We start from the raw sequence: 16,294 nt of genomic DNA, 5'->3' as shown, positions 1-16,294 counted from the left end.
GGCTATTTTAGTGGCAAAAGGGGGACCTACTCAATATTAGGAGGGTTGTTATAAAGTTGTGGCTGTTCTACGTATATTTCCTTCAAAAACAACATAAAACAAAATACATATAATACAAAAAGAGATAAGTACAAAAAGGTCTATATGTGCTTCAGCTATTGAGATGGCATTTTATATACCTAATTTGCAATGCTGGTTTTATTCTGGGAGACTCTAAAAATCATGGTTCATTTTATTTCTTTATTTTTAATGTGTGTAAGACAAAGCAAGAAGTACCTAAGAATCTCCCCAGTGGAGAGACAGGTAGCAATGCTAACAATGTTCTAAACAATGGGGACGAGTTAAGGCACCTTCTTAAAGTAGAACTAAAAGCAACCCTTTTTGTAAGTTTTGTGTAGACTAACTGAGAGTTATAACCCATTGGGGAGATATTTATATATATTTAATTAGCAAATTGCTGTGTAATGATTTATGCCGATAAAGTGTGACTTAAGGCAAAACCTTTTTGTTTTTATTTTGGATACAGTAATTTGGGGTGTAAACAATGCATTTTTTTACAATTTTTTTTATCAACCCAGCGGGCTACAGATTGCAGTACTAACATTGCTTGTGTTAGAATGGCAATCTCCCACTGAGCTATTGTGTTCTGACCAGGGAGACTGCCCCCCCCCCCCCACTAGAACACACTGATCAGTTCTTGCACCCATTGGCTGTGGGCGCTGATCAGATGTTGCTTTTTATGTTTTCCAGCATGCTCATTCAACAGAAGCCATTCATGAGACTGGCTTTTGTCGGACATTAAACTGAACACTAGGCCCAAAGGTCAGCCGGTTCCTGCTGAACCGGAAATTTTTTGGCTGATTTTCGGCCCATGTTTTTTGGCATCTGTGTTTCACTGGGAGATTTCCCTTTACTTTCTGTCCCACTCTTGGTGATAACAGTAAACAGGACAAATCGAGAGGGTAAATCTCCCTGGACAGACAGCAATAAAAACCTGACAGGTGTTACAACCCCCCCACCACACTATCCAAAGTAAAAAAAAAAAGTTTTGCCTATAGCTATATGCCTATAGTTATATTTTAAGTATTACAATTTGTATTTTTATTAGAGATTAGAAAATCAACCTGCATTTAGTTTACTAAAATAATAATAATAATTAGAGTAATAATATTATATATTAATAGTAATAATAATTATAAATAAGCTTCTTTATACCATTAAGGCTGTCGTGAACAACATTAGAATATGCTGAGAGGCACATGTAGCTACCAAGTTACTGTTTGGAAATCTCCACTGCAGTCTGTTAGATGGCAATATGTCTTGTAACATTTTCCCTTGCTTTACTCCAGGGTTGATGTGCTTCGTAAGAGGCTAGTAGTAGAGAAAGGCAGCTCGACACCATCAGACAGCAGCTCCGAAGATGGAATGAAAAGGATCATTCACCTCTATACATCATCGGATGACACTTGTTGGGGGTTTAACATCCGAGGAGGGAAGGAATATGGACTGGGGATCTTTGTTTCCAAGTAGGTGTTTTGTAATGGTTATTTTTGCTATTAACCACCATCACTGGGTGCCAGGGGACCGCTAACCGTACCAAGTGATGGCCAGTAATATACCCTGAACAGCATGGGTGCAGGCTTTGATGTCAGTTTCTTCATTTCTTCTTTGAAAGAAAAAAAAATGCTATCAAAGAACATTTCCAAAAAAGTTAAAAAATCTCCCGTGTAGTGATGTTTAATAGATCAGTTAAAGGCAATATAAACCTTCCTACCTGCACCTTGTGTTTTCACCTGCATAGCATGGATCATGAAGTTCTGGTATGCCATTTGTTGGCCTGTATGCACAGCCTATAGTACGGTGGATCTTCACATTCCTTTGTCAGAAATTTTTGTTTGAAACCTGAGGCATGCCACATGGAACTGCGCCAGTTAATGCATGATTTCTGTCTGTAGTCTAAGAACTGACACTTCCTGTGAAGAAACTCCATATCCCACAATCCCTGGGTCTCTCCATTTAGTGTTCTGCAATTGAGAGCAGTTAACAAAGCCTACTATGCTGGAAGAGATGTTTGAAAGTGTACAATACCATTAAACATTGCTAGTAGGGGAAGGGGTGCCTAGTTCAGTGGTCATCAACCCTGTCCTCAGGGCCCACTAACAGGCAAGGTTTTATGTATATACCTTGGGCAGATACAGACTAGAATACTGAAATCACTGAGAAGCAAATTATATCCCCTGTGATGTATTTCAGTTATCTTGCAAACCTGGCCTGTTAGTGGGCCCTGAGGACAGGGTTGATGACAACTGGCCTAGTTAACCATGATCAGCCCTAATTAACCACTTGCCGACTGCCTACTGCAGATGTACTGCGGCAGGTTGGCTCTATTGAGCAAAAATATTCTCCGGACATTTTTGTGATCCAAGCGAGCATTTGGGGAAAGCTTTGAAAACTCTAACGGCCGAGTCGGCCTTGGCATAACCTGATGGACGGCACTGTCTGGAGCTATACGGACTGAACTGGGTCCGACTCAGACAGTGAAGGAAGTCTACCATATGAACTAACGGGTAACGGAAAGTGCAGAAAGTGCTTGTCCATCCATGCAGACACTTCGACCGGTGTTGGGAAAGCGGTGAGATCCTTCAATTTAAATCTCCCATCAGGAGATCTGTATATATCTGCTAGTACCCCCGCTATATATCTATCTGTTAATAGTGGATTTTTCTGAGCCTATACGGTCAGCTGTGCAACCCCAACATAAAATGGGAACCTCCTAACAGCACACCTATGTATATTACCAGCTACCCCAGCTCCATGTTTTACATCCATCACAAACTGTCCATGCAATACTAGTCAGTGTATAACTGGTTATACGCACATAATTTTGTGGCCATATATACCAATCTGATTTGCTTTTGCTCCCATGGGACTTTACTTGCGTCCCCGGGGACTAATTTTATTTTCTCCCCTCCAGGGGTTATAGTGATCACTACTTAATGAATCACATATATGGGGGGTGTATGGCCGTGTGTGGTGGTGATCTGTGAGTGAAGACAATGTTGTCTTATTTTAATGGAAAGTTGGTGGTATTTTCTAAGTACATGTAATTGTCCATGTTTAATATTAATGTTTTAATTAAAGTGAATTTGCACAATAAAAACTTTATATTTTTGTGTAATTGCCTGTTCCTCTCTGAAGAATTGTTTTTTGGAACTGTTCTTCCAGTTCCTATGTTATTTTTTCTATTGTGCAAAACGACATATGTGTATGTCATTTTGTGTAATACACACAGGGGGGTGCGCGCATGCCGATTCGACACAGGGGATGCTAATCAGTGCGTCCGGCAAACCCGATGTCCACTGGCCACCCATGAACATTCCCTGGAGAGGCAGAACGGCGATCTGCCTATGTAAACGAGCTAGACCGCTGTTCTGACAGGGAAGAAGATGGAGATCTTGCGTTCCTGCTAAGCAGGAACACCAATCTCTGTCTTCATCCAATCACAGCAACCCCCACACAGTTAGCAAGTATCCCCTAGGGATACACTTAACCCTTTGATCGCCCCTGGTGTTAACCCCTTCCCTGCCAGTGTCATTAGTACAGTAACAGTGCATATTTTTAACACTGATCACTGTAATAATGTCACTGGTCCCCAAAAAGTATTAAAAATGTCAGTTAGGTGCCTGATTTGTCTGCACCAATGTCGCAGTCCCGCTAAAAATCGCTGATCACTGCCATTACTAGTAAAATAAATAAATAAAAATGCCATAAAAATATCCCGTAGTTTGTAGACGCTATAACGTTTGTGTAAATCAGTCAATGTACGTTTATTGGGATTATTGTTTACCAAAAATATGTAGCTGAATACATATTGGCCTAAATTGTTAAAGAAATTTGATTTTTTTAACATTTTTAATTGGAAATGTATTATAGCAGAAAGTAAAAAAAAAATATATTTTTTTTTTCAAAATTGTCTATCTTTTTTGTGGGAAAAAGGACTTCAAATTTTATTTGGGTACAATGTCGCAAGACCACGCAATTATCATTAAAATAACACATTGCCGTATCCCAAAAATGGCCTGTTCATTAAGGGAGTTAAACCATCTGGGGCTGAAGTGGTTAAACACCCCTCCCCCCTTCTGCCCTTAGCTATTTTTGGCATTTTTCTGTTGTACAGTCTACATTTTTCCAGGACAGACAATGGGGGGAATTGTTCAACAGCAAACACAGACGGAAAAAAAAATGATTTTCTTTATTAGAACCCTTGTTAGATTTTCATTTCCCATCTCTGTCTGTGGCTCAGTTTTAGATTTTTTATCACTTCCTGTCTTGTGAAACTGTAGCCAGCAGGACAGGAAGTAAGGGTAAAGCTCTTGGAGTATATTAGGAAGCAATTGCAGTCCATAAAAATATGTGTACAGTCACATAGAATTGATTCTGGCTTTTTTGCAGGGTTGACCCGGGTGGATTAGCAGAAGAAAGGGGCATTAAAGTTGGTGATCAAGTTCTTGCAGCCAATGGAATCAACTTTGAAGATATAAGCCATAGCAAGGCAGTCGAAGTGCTAAAGGGGTTAACTCACATCATGCTCACAATTAAGGTACTTACAAGAATCATCATTAATTTATCTTATTTGACATTCTCTCTCTTGAATTATTTTGATGAACATTTTCACCAGGTAAGAAAGTGATGGGAAATCCAAAAGTGTATGGATGTCAACAAAATGGGTGATGAGGGCAAATCTTTCAGTGGTGACATGTATTCCGGTGACAGCTATCTTAAGGGGGGGGTTTTCACTCACCTTTTGTTGTGTCTTTGGACAGGAAATTAAGGCAAATGTTTCAAACGGGACACAACTTTTTTGCTAGAGATACACAGTACCTCACAAAAGTGAGTACACCCCTCACATTTCTGTAAATATTTTATTATATCTTTTCATGTGACAACACTGAAGAAATTACCCTTTGCTACAATGTAAAGTAGTGAGTGTACAACTTGTATAACAGTGTAAATTTGCTGTCCACTCAAAATAACTCAACACACAGCCAATAATGTCTAAACCGCTGGCAACAAAAGTGAGTACACTCCTAATTGAAAATGCCCAAATTGGGCCCAATTAGCCATTTTCCCTCCCTGGTGTTATGTGACGCATTAGTGTTACAAGGTCTCATACTGGAAGTTCAACATGGCACCTCATGGCAAAAAACTCTGAGGATCTGAAAAAAAGAATTGTTGCTCTACATAAAGATGGCCTAGGCTATAAGAAGATTACCAAGACCCTGAAAGTGAGCTGCAGTAGGGTGGCCAAGACCTTACAGCAGTTTAACAGGACAGGTTTCACTCAGAACAGGCCTCGCCATGGTTGACCAAAGATGTTGAGTGCAAATGCTTAGCGTCATATCCAGAGGTCATCTTTGGGAAATAGACATATAAGTGCTGCCAGTATTGTTGCAGAGGTTGAAGGGGTGGGGGGGGGGGGGGGGGGGTCAGCCTGTCAGTGCTCAGACCATATGCCGCAAACTGCATCAAATTGGCCTGCATGGCTGTCATTCCAGAAGGAATCCTCTTCTAAAGATGATGCACAAGAAAGCCCGCAAAAACAGTTTGCTGAACACAAGCAGACTAAGGACATAGATTACTGGAACCATGTCCTGTGGTCTAGCCCAAGATAAACTTATTTGGCACAGATGATGTCAAGCATGTGTGGGGGCAACCAGGTGAGGAGTAAATTGAGTACCGTCTTTGATACTTTATTTGCACTAACACACAATTTTTCAGGACAAGCTTTCGGGGAATGTCCCCGTCTTCAAGGTCCAAGCAGTACAAAGGCAAGTGTGTCTTGCCTACAGTAAAGCATGGTGGTGGGAGTGTCATGGTCTGGGGCTGCATGAGTGCTGCCAGCACTGGGGAGTTACAGTTCATTGAGGAAACCATGAATGCCAACATGTACTGTGACATCCTGAAGCAGAGCATGATCCCCTCCCTTCAGAGGCTGGCCTGTAGGGCAGTATTCCAACATAATAATGACCAGAAACACACCTCCAAGAAGACCACTGCCTTGCTAAAGAAGTTGAGGGTAAATGTGATGGACTGGCCAAGCATGTCTCCAGACCTAAACCCTATTGAGCATCTGTGGGGCATTCTCAAACGGAAGGTGGAGGAGCGCAAAGTCTCCAACATCCACCAGCTCCGTGATGTCGTCAAGTGGAAGAGGACTCCAGTGGTAACCTGTGAATCTCTGGTGAACTCCATACCCAAGAGGGTTAAGGCAGCGCTGGAAAATAATGGTGGCCACACAAAATATTGACACTTTGGGCCCAATTTGGACATTTTCACTTAGAGGTGTACCCTTACAAACCACTTTGACCTACAGGTAAGCCTAGATTAAGGCTTACCTGTAGGTCCAAGCAATATCTCCTAAACCTATATGGTTTAGGAGATATTTGCCCGAAAACGGGCACCGCTGTTTACGGCGCATGCGCCGTAGACAGCGGCGCGCAGGCGCACTGAGCGCAGCATTTCCAAGAATGGAGCTGCCGCGCGTGTCGACTCCCGTGCGCATGCGCGGGAGTGACGTCATCGCGGCTTCGCCGAATGACAGCGGCGGAGCTGCGAGACGCCACCAGCAAGATGGATGCGGCGAACTACAGGGGACAGCGGCGACTTCGTTGGCTCCTGTGTCAGGTAAGTGACACATAATGGGCTACTATGCGATGCATAGTTGTCCATTATGCTTTGCCTTTGCAGGGAATGAAAGAGGAAGTAAACCCATCAGGGTTTACTTCCTCTTTAATGGCTGTGTGTTGAGTTATTTTGAGGGGACAGCAAATTTACACTGTTACACTGTTCAGTGTTGTCACATGAAAAGATAGAATAAAATATTTACAGAAATGTGAGCGGTGTACTCACTTTTGTGAGATACTGTATTTTAAATGAACATCAAGAACAACATATTTAGCTGTTTTCCATAGTAAGTTTTTTTATTATTATTATTTAAAAAAAATACACACATAGTATACCAATACAATAGTACAACATTAAAGCAAGTAAGAGAAAAACATTACTACGACAAGCTAGACACAACAAGGAGATGGAATGCATAACCCTACAATTGCAGAAAAGATTGAGACCAAAAGCATATACCAAGGGAATACATTAAATAGTATACCAAAAGATGTCATTAAGAAAATAGTAGAAGAGAAACTGGAGGGAGAAGCTGTTTCTATATTCCTAGATACAAAATATCCTCAAACAGGCAACATTAGAATCTGATGCTATAAAAATCACACAGATTCAGGATATTGATGGATCGCCGTTTGATAAAAAATATAATATCAAAGCTTAAAGAATATTTAAACCCACCATGTAATTGTATGAAAAAGTATCCTGTTCTCTTTGTATTGTTTCCTTTGTGTGAAATCCCTGTTGTTCCTGCCAGTCCCTTTGCTTTCCTAATTAAAACTGACCACAAAAGCATGAGAGCAGTTTGTGGTCAGTTCTCTAGCTGTGCTGGGATCTCAGCCTCTCAGCCTGCTCTCCTCCAATGATCAGACTTGTCCTGACACTGTCATCTTCCCCCTCCCCCCTGCAGCCATTCAATAGGAAGACCAGTGTCTTGTTGTGTTTCCTCCCCTAACTTTTATGCAGCTGAGAACAGAGGATATGTGATCACTTATTTTAAAAAAGGGGGAAAAAGGTGTTTATAATTTTTGTTTTTTTTATGTATGTGTGTTTGTAGACACAAAGGTTTTGCTTTGCATTTCTATTGTAAACTGAATGTGTTGTTTTACAAGGTGATCGACTTTTTTGGAGAGGTGTGCAGCTATCTGAAAGACCATAATTCATAATGGGTCAGGTTCAAGATGCCCACATACCAGCATACAGCAGTGTCAATATTTCCACTGCATATGTCCCTGGAACATAGAACCATAAAAAAGTGACAGTAGAAAAAGACAAACTAGTCCTTTAATTGCATATATTCCTGGAATGGGCTTAAAGTGGTTGTAAACCCTTACAACACACTTTGACCTACAGGTAAGCCTAGATTAAGGCTTACCTGTAGGTCCAAGAAATATCTCCTAAACCTACACGGTTTAGGAGATATTTGCCGAAAGACAGGCACCGCTGTCTATGGCGCATGCACCGTAGACAGCAGCGCGCGGGCGCACTGAGCACGGCACCCGTCAACGGCGATATGCCACTCGTGGCGGCTCCCGTGCGCATGCGCGGGAGTGACGTCATCGCGGCTTCGCCGAATGACAGCGGCAGAGCGGTGAGACCCACTGAGAAGATGGATGCGCCGGACTACAGGGGACAGCGGTGACTTCGCTAGCTCCTGTGTCAGGTAAGTGACACATAATGGGCTACTATGCGAAGTATAGTAGTCCATTATGCTTTACCTTTGCAGGGAATGAAAGAGGAAGTAAACTCATCAGGGTTTACTTCCTCTTTAAGGACAGTGGCTGCCGCAGCAACAACCAACTGAAGACTGAAAACTTGACAGATCAATGAACATATTTGCCAGCACACCATCTCCAAATAACATCCAGAGGTTTTATTCATAGTGATCGCATTACATTGGAAGAGTGCAGGACCCCTTCTTTAGGCATGTAATCATTGGTGTGCTGGGCAAATATGTTCAGTCATACCAGCATGCAGACACAAGAAGAGGACATACTGTATAAAGGGTGAATAACAGCATTAAAACCTTCATTCTGCGGAACTGGTACTTAATAGTATGTGTTTAAACAAGAACGCATAATTCAATGTTATGGGGAGTCAGGGGACACTATTCACTCCACTGATTACTTGGATTTACAGGTACCACATCCGCCATCATTTATGGTACATTAAACAATAAAAAAAATTTAAAAATGTATTTGTTAGATCTGTAGATAAAGCAGAAAAATAGGATTGAACAGTGTAACTAGTGAAACGAAGAGTAGGTTTCCATGTAAATGACTTACCACTAATTACCTCCACACTGAAGGAAAGGGAATCATTGAACATCACCCAGGTTGCATCTCAAGGCATTGCTGGGTCATTTACTTAAGGCTCTGTGTATTCAGTTTCATCTGTGAAGAGGAATGTATTATTCATCACATAGACCTATCACGTTTTACTTTCTGTAGTCCATCTTGTGTTAGCTGCTATGTGTATGTTTTTCTCTAATTCATGCCTGTATTTTTTTTAGGAGATGGGAATGTACCCTGCGTACAAAGAGATGATTGCAGAATATTGTTGGTTTAATCGATGTAAGTACTGGATGGCAGAGCTATAGTATGTAACATTGTTAGGGAATCCTAGGACAATCATTTTTCTATGAGAATAGAATAGACAGGGATATACTTACCATTGGCATTTGACAGTAACAAGTTGTGCTCAGTTAATAATAGTTATGCACAGTGCACTTTGGGTGGTGTCTTACGAAATAATATGTTTGGCTAGATTCGTGAAAGGATAACTGTACGTTTAACCACTTAAGATGTGGCTCCCAAATAAAATTGGCATCCTTTTTTTCCCACAAATAGAGCTTTCTTTTGGCGGTATTTGATCACCTCTGCGGTTTTTTTTTTTTTGCGCTATAAACAAAAAAAGAGCGACAATTTTGAAAAAAATGCAATATTTTTGACTTTTTGCTATAATAAATATCCCCAAAAAATATATTAAAAAAACATTTTAGGCCGATACGGTATTCTTCTACATATTTTTGGTAATTAGCGATTATTGATTGGTTTGCGCAAAAGTTATAGCGTTTACAAAATAGGGGATAGTTTTATAGCATTTTTATTATTATTTTTTTACTAGTAATGGCAGCGATCAGTGATTTTTATTGTGACTGCGACATTATGGTGGACACATCGGACATTTTTGACACATTTTTGGGACCATTGTCATTTATACAGAAATCAGTGCTATTTAAATGCACTGATTCCTGTGTAAATGGCACTGGCAGTGAAGGAGTTAACCACTAGGGGGCAGTGTAGGGGTTAAGTGTGTGTGTGTGTATTTTTTTGTTTAACTGTAGGGGGCATGGCTTGACGTCTGAATTCACTGATCGTCTTTCCCTATAACGGGGAACAGACAATCAGTGACAGGCTCAGTAGGAAGCACGGGGAGAGGTTTGTGTACACAGACCTCTCCTCGTTCTTCAGCTCTGTGGCCCGATCGCGGGACACCAGCGGTGATCAGGTCCGCTGGTCCCTTGGCCACGGAGCTCAGGACTGGGTTGGGAGCGTGCCACCGGCGGCGCACTCCTGGCCCACAGCTGGGCACTTTAAGAGTAACGTACAGGTACGTGATTGTGCCCAGCCGTGCCATTCTGCGAACGTATATGTGCAGGAAGCGGTCCTTAAGTGGTTAAACACAATAGACTCATATCATAAAATGAATACTCCAGGATCAGAATCCTTTTTTTTCCCTAATTTTTTTGTATTATAGTTATTTTTAGCTGAGAACCAACAGATATGAACATTACCCCAACATGGTTGAAAATAACGATCATTATCCATGTGTTAAAGCTTGGAAGGTATCTACTCTACATGCCTGTGTGGTTCAGTGATTCGGTATCAGGAACCATACTGGAGAAAATCATCACAAAAATGGTAGAAGAATGTAGCCACTTTGGCCATATACCAGTAGAATTTGCTTTTCGAGCTTCGAAAGAAAATTCCAAAAATAAAAACATTTCTAATAGATACTGGGGTAAATTGGTGCTTGTTATTGACCACAGTGACAAGAAAATATAAAGGAGCAGGTCGAAGAAATTTGCACGAAAGAACTAAATTCTAACTGTGAATATGTTTTTTTTTTGTTGGGAAAAATCGTACATATTGTAATTAACCCTGTTTGATGCGTTTGGGATTCCATTCAAAAAGCAGGACATTTTCAGGGCTTTCAAACAAAATTAGTTGGTTTTTCAGAATGTATCTAACTTTCTGTAACCAGCTCTATCTAAGCTCATGGTTCATCCATGTGTTGTCAGTCCTGCTTTGCGCATGTAGGTCCCTCTGCTTTGATCAGGACAGGCTAAATGTGAACAAAGCATTGTTTATGCTAGCCTGGCCTTATGATGATCCCTTCAAGAAACAGGGAAATTAAAAGTTGAGCGGTTATGTTTGCAAAATTTGCTAAATGTATTTTGAAAAGTTACGATTTCCTGGGCCAACTCAAGGAGTCCTACTTTAATTTTCCTCTGTGTTACTTTGGCACAAAAGGATTACAGAGGGATGTTGAAATGTTTTTTTTTTTTAATCTCACATTTAATACGGGAAGTTTCAATAAATTGACTAATTTTTGTTTTGTTTTTTCTTTCATCCTTTGCCAGTAACCAATGGCCAATTGCAGCAGCTCTCTCAAGCTTCTGAAACCAGTTCTTCTATTTCTTCCTATTCCTCTGGTGTCCCTCAAGGAATTGTTAATGGTTACCACCAAGCACTTATATCTGGCTCTGCCATGTTTGAACCAGGAATGGTTGATGTTGGAATCTCTACAGAAATATCACTTGACCCACACTTGTTGGGCAGGTCAGAAACTGCCATCCAGACAGATCTACATTCGTCTTCGCCTGTATTCTCTGATTCTGATGAAGCTCAGAAACTGGGGATGGTGAGCAGTAGAATGCAGAGAACTGTCCACCCACCTGTCCTTCTTAAAGATACTGCCATACGTTCTGAGAGCATGTTAGAGTCCCCGCTAAAGAGGAGACAGAAGAAACAAATTGGAGGGGATTTTCCTAATTCTGAATCTCCAAAAACATCATTGTTGTTGGCACTTAGCAAACCTCGGAAACCCATCAAAAGATCTCAGAGCTACATTTCTCTTTGGGGTGAGTTTATCCTCTTTTTTTTGTGATTAACTACATAGGTTGGACATAATGATTAAGCCCTTGATAGAGGAGCGTGAATGATATCTGGTCCAATAAAACTGATACAAGAGAGTTAAAATTGGGTATTCAAGAAAGATAGCAAGTAGTTTGACAGGGAGCTCAAAGCTAGGAGGCAAAATTGGAGGAATGCCGGAAGTGATTCCAGACCGACCAGGTCAAGGTGTTCATCAGTTTTATTCTTTTTCCCAGGAGATCACATTTTCTAGATGGCAAATAGAATCCATTTCACAGGCCCATTCTACAAAGGATGGGGGTTGTGTTTTTTTTCCATGTCCTGGCTATAACAGTATATGTGACTGTTTTAGATGCTAATAGTGCTTACTGAAGTTCTTGAAAGTGCATCCAAAGGTTCTTGCATGACAGTCTAAACAAGTACCAAATCCGGTTACAAAAAAAAAAACCTGAATAATTTCTTTACCTTCCAGAACTGAGCCAAATCCTCATTTTTATCTCACACACTCTCCCTCTCAGACACTGCAGCTTGACACTGCAGCTCACAGTAGGGATTCAGCAACACAGGCAGTTCTGTCAATCCAAAAAGCATTTGGCAGGACTGGATTTGGCTAGGAGCTGATTAACCAGCTCAAGCTTGTGAATCAGCAATGACAATGCTGCTGGCCTTGTGCCCTGCAATATTTTCTCATCCCACTTTAGTGCAAGCAGGCACAGCAGAGTGGTAACTCTGCTCTGAATTGAGGAGGAGTGCATCATCATTCCCACATTATCACAGGGAGTTTCATTGGGTGGACTTCACTGGCAGGATCTATAGGTATTTATGGACCTTTGCAGTGGGACTAATGCCCTGTACACATAGTCGGAAATTCCAACAGAAAAGATCCGATCATATTATATTGTCGGAAAATCGCGTGTGGGCCCTATCCGACAGAAAAAAATTTGAGAGCAGAATCTCAAATTTTCAGACAAAAAATCCGATCTGACTTTTTCCGTAGAGAATTGTAGAGAATTCCGATCCGACAAAGTGCCACGCATGCTCAGATTAAATTACGAGACCAAAGCTATTGGCTACTAGCCTCAACGTAGTCCAGTCGTAACGAACGAACGTCATCACGTTCCGAACTATCGGATTTTCCGACAACTTTGTCTGACCGTGTGTATGCAACACCAGCTTAGGACAAAATCTGTCTGAAAAAAACGTACGGATTTTGTTGTCGGAATGTCCGACCGTGTAAGACATAAGAGAAAACTGTAAGCTCAGCATTTATAATTAAGAGCACCGGCACATATTTTGCTTAATGGGAGGCCATAGTTCCACTATGACCAATAACATGACAATAAATCAGCCATATAATAAGGCAGACACAATCTTCCCTTTTAATAAGGACAAAAGTTTTTATTTTAGTTTAAAATGCTCTTTTATGCAGAAGCCCGAAAGAAGAAGAAAAAAGAAAAGAAGAGTTCCCCCGAGAGTATTACCTTACAGCGTTCAAAAACATTCCTCAACCTGTTTTTTAAAGGCGGGCGCTCAAAAGAAAATGGAGAGGGCAGCAAAGAGTCCTCCACACCTGATTCAAAAAGAAGAGCAAGGTCGCCGTCACCAGGTGAATCAGATAAAGGTAAATAGACTTTCCCATGAGCTGATTCTTTCTTTAATTCATGTACTAGTATGGAAATAAGACACTTTAGATTACTACGAAATCGAAATTCAAATCTCAAGCATCACATACTGTATTCCCTTATGTCTCTGAAATGGCACAATAACCCAATTCAAGGCTCAAACTAAAGAACAGGAATGTGATTAAAAAAGATTTATTCTGTAAAGAATGTAATGTAAGCACACAGCTAGATGTCATGCAAAGGCCCACTTGCCTGCTGGGCCTTGTTTCACCCTCTGTATTCCTGTTAGTTATTCCAGATTTGACTTGAAACTTTCAATATAATTGTTTGATTTTCCCTTTAAAGAGTCATTTTAGTCAAAACTGATATGATATTTTAGTTTTCTTAGATGCTGGAAAGTGAAAATGACCTGACAATGTTTTTTATTTCTTTCGAATTATATTATTGAGATCTATGTTTTGAGTTGTCAGGTCTGCACACCTGCTGTGGCTATTAAAAGTGGTGGACTCTACGCAATAGTTTTTTTTAATTTTGCCATGGGGTTTCCCTTAAAATTCATACCAAATCCGAGAAGTTGCCTCTGTTTGGTGTAACAAGTGTTGATTTCTTTACAGGGGCGGACTGACCATTTGGGTACTCGGGCACTGATACTGGGGCACTACAAGTCCCAGCATGCCAGGAGATGGGGGCAACGGTGTGTTCAATCAGGCTGATTTTTGGGTGAAATGTGTGTGTGTGTATACTGTATGTATACTGTACAGTGGCGGCTGGTGCTCAAAATTTTTGGGGAGGCTCAAACGAACAGAAAAAAAACATTATTTGCAGCTACTGTGCCCATCAAACACAGTCACTGTGCTATCAAACGCAGCCACTGTGCTATCAAACGCAGCCACTGTGCCCATCAAATGCAGCCACTGTGCCCATCAAACGCAGCCACTGTGCCATCAATTGCCACCACTGTGCCATCAAATGCAGCCACTGTGCTCATCAAACATAGCCACTGTGCCATCAATGGTCGCCACTGTGCCATCAAACACAGCCACTGTGCCATCAAATGCAGCCACTGTGCCATCAAATGCAGCCACTGTGCCCATCAATTGCTGCCAGTGTGACTATCAATTGCCGCTACTGTGCCCATCAAATGCTGCCAGCGTGCATTCTCTGCCCGGCACTTACCTTGTCTCGGTGGGGCAGCGGGTCACGGCGGTGAGCGGTGAGCGGTGAGCGGTGTCCGGTGTCCTCCACGCTCCTCGATGGTTTCTCCCATTGTCCCTTCCCGTCCTCTGTGATAGGCGTCCAATCGCAGCGCCTATCGTGTCAGCCAATCAAGTGACAGGTAACAGACCCGAGAACCTGATTGGCTGAGAGGTGGTTCAGTGACACAGCGAGTGCCCAGCATGGCGCCCGCTGTTCACCTTTTTTGAAGCCTATTAGAGCCTGTGTGGAAAAAAGAAAAGAAAAAAAAAAATGTGCTTTCTTAAAGTGATAAATAATAGCTGCCAGCACAACAGAAATCTGTGAATATGTGAACATGGGAAAGAGGTAAAGTGCAGCACTAAAAGTGAAGGTGAAAGTGAGATTCCCCTGACGGGATCAAACTAATAACAAACCATTACCGATGTGCATAAACCATAATAAAATATATACAATATTACTCTAATATACAAACATTTTTTTTTCCTTTTGTAGTTCACTATTCAGCTGGCTCTACGACTCACTTGGGTAGTTCAGAGGCTGCAACAAGTGGATTTATTCTAATTAAAAGCCTTTTCCCGACAGCTGCCTGCCACACCAAGCACTAAGGTGCAAAGGTGTGTGTAAGGGGGCACTGATGGAAGGGGACACTCTGGGGGCTCTGCCATAGGGTGGCACACTGGGAGGCCCTTCCGTAAGGTGGCACTCTGTGGACTGTGATTTATAGGGAGAATGTTGGGACTCTGATGTAAGGGAAGACTCTGATGTGAGCATAGCGCTCATCCTGATTGCTGTACTCGATGTTGTTTTTTTTGTTACTTAAACCTGGCGTGACAGCCATCTGTAAGCCCGGGGGCCCCATAATCTTCTATTGCCCAGGGTCCCCATAATCTTCTATTGCCCAGGGTAATCATAATTTTCTATTGCCCAGGGTCCCCATAATTTTCTATTGCCCGGGGGCCCCATAATTTTCTATTGCCCAGGGTACCCATAATTTTCTATTGCCTGGGGGCCCCATGAGTTGTCAGTCCTCCCCAGTTTCTTTATTTACTTGTATTCTGTAGCCAGCCAGCAGGAATGCTCTTAGTCTAGACTTGATGTTAGAATCTTACTGCTTAGTCCAGAGTAGGCTTACTCCCTTCTCTAAAGCACGCTATAAGGTGGACAAGCTGCATGTTTCTGCACACCACTGCTCATGTATATTGTGAACAGGGCACATAAAAAACAATTGTGCGATGGACGGCGGTGAACAAAAAAACGCAGTTGAACAGACATGAAGTAACAGGCCCTATAGTGGAATCCAGCCAGAGAGAGCTTATACCATATACAACATTAGGGACAGAAAGAGGTCACAAAGGAAAATTTTGTGCACTATACATTTGTATGGAAAAATGTGTATATAGCACTTTTTTTTGCTGTATAATTCTTATAAATAACTAAAGGAGACATAAGTAAAAAAGAAATGCTTATGTCCTGCAAAATTCTTACTTTTCAGCAGAATTACAGCAGTTTTGAACAGGCCCACATTACTGGACAGTGACACTTTGCACTATGCTAAGCCTGTCACTAGTAAGAAGGATTTAGAGCACAATCCAATTTACCGTCTCTCCTATCCTGATCTTGTATTTAATTTACCTT

At 41.5% G+C, this 16,294-nt stretch overlaps 1 protein-coding gene across 1 annotated transcript in view; it reads left to right on the top strand.

The window, feature by feature from the left end:
• The window catches only part of PDZD7 (PDZ domain containing 7), a 108,890-nt gene that overhangs the window by 39,908 nt on the left and 52,688 nt on the right, over positions 1-16,294 (top strand). Inside the window, exons 4-8 of the mRNA XM_077455326.1 lie at positions 1,350-1,526; positions 4,453-4,600; positions 9,194-9,254; positions 11,327-11,827; positions 13,270-13,461. Coding sequence (XP_077311452.1) covers positions 1,350-1,526; positions 4,453-4,600; positions 9,194-9,254; positions 11,327-11,827; positions 13,270-13,461 — 1,079 coding nt within the window. The remainder of the gene's footprint in view (positions 1-1,349; positions 1,527-4,452; positions 4,601-9,193; positions 9,255-11,326; positions 11,828-13,269; positions 13,462-16,294) is intronic.

The sequence above is a fragment of the Lithobates pipiens genome, unplaced genomic scaffold (assembly GCF_037356315.1).
Source record: "Lithobates pipiens isolate NorthernLeopardFrog02 unplaced genomic scaffold, aLitPip1_a1.2 Scaffold_25, whole genome shotgun sequence".
Taxonomy (NCBI): Eukaryota; Metazoa; Chordata; class Amphibia; order Anura; family Ranidae; genus Lithobates; species Lithobates pipiens.
Note: the sequence above shows the minus strand (reverse complement) of the source record. Positions and strands in the feature narration are given on the sequence as shown.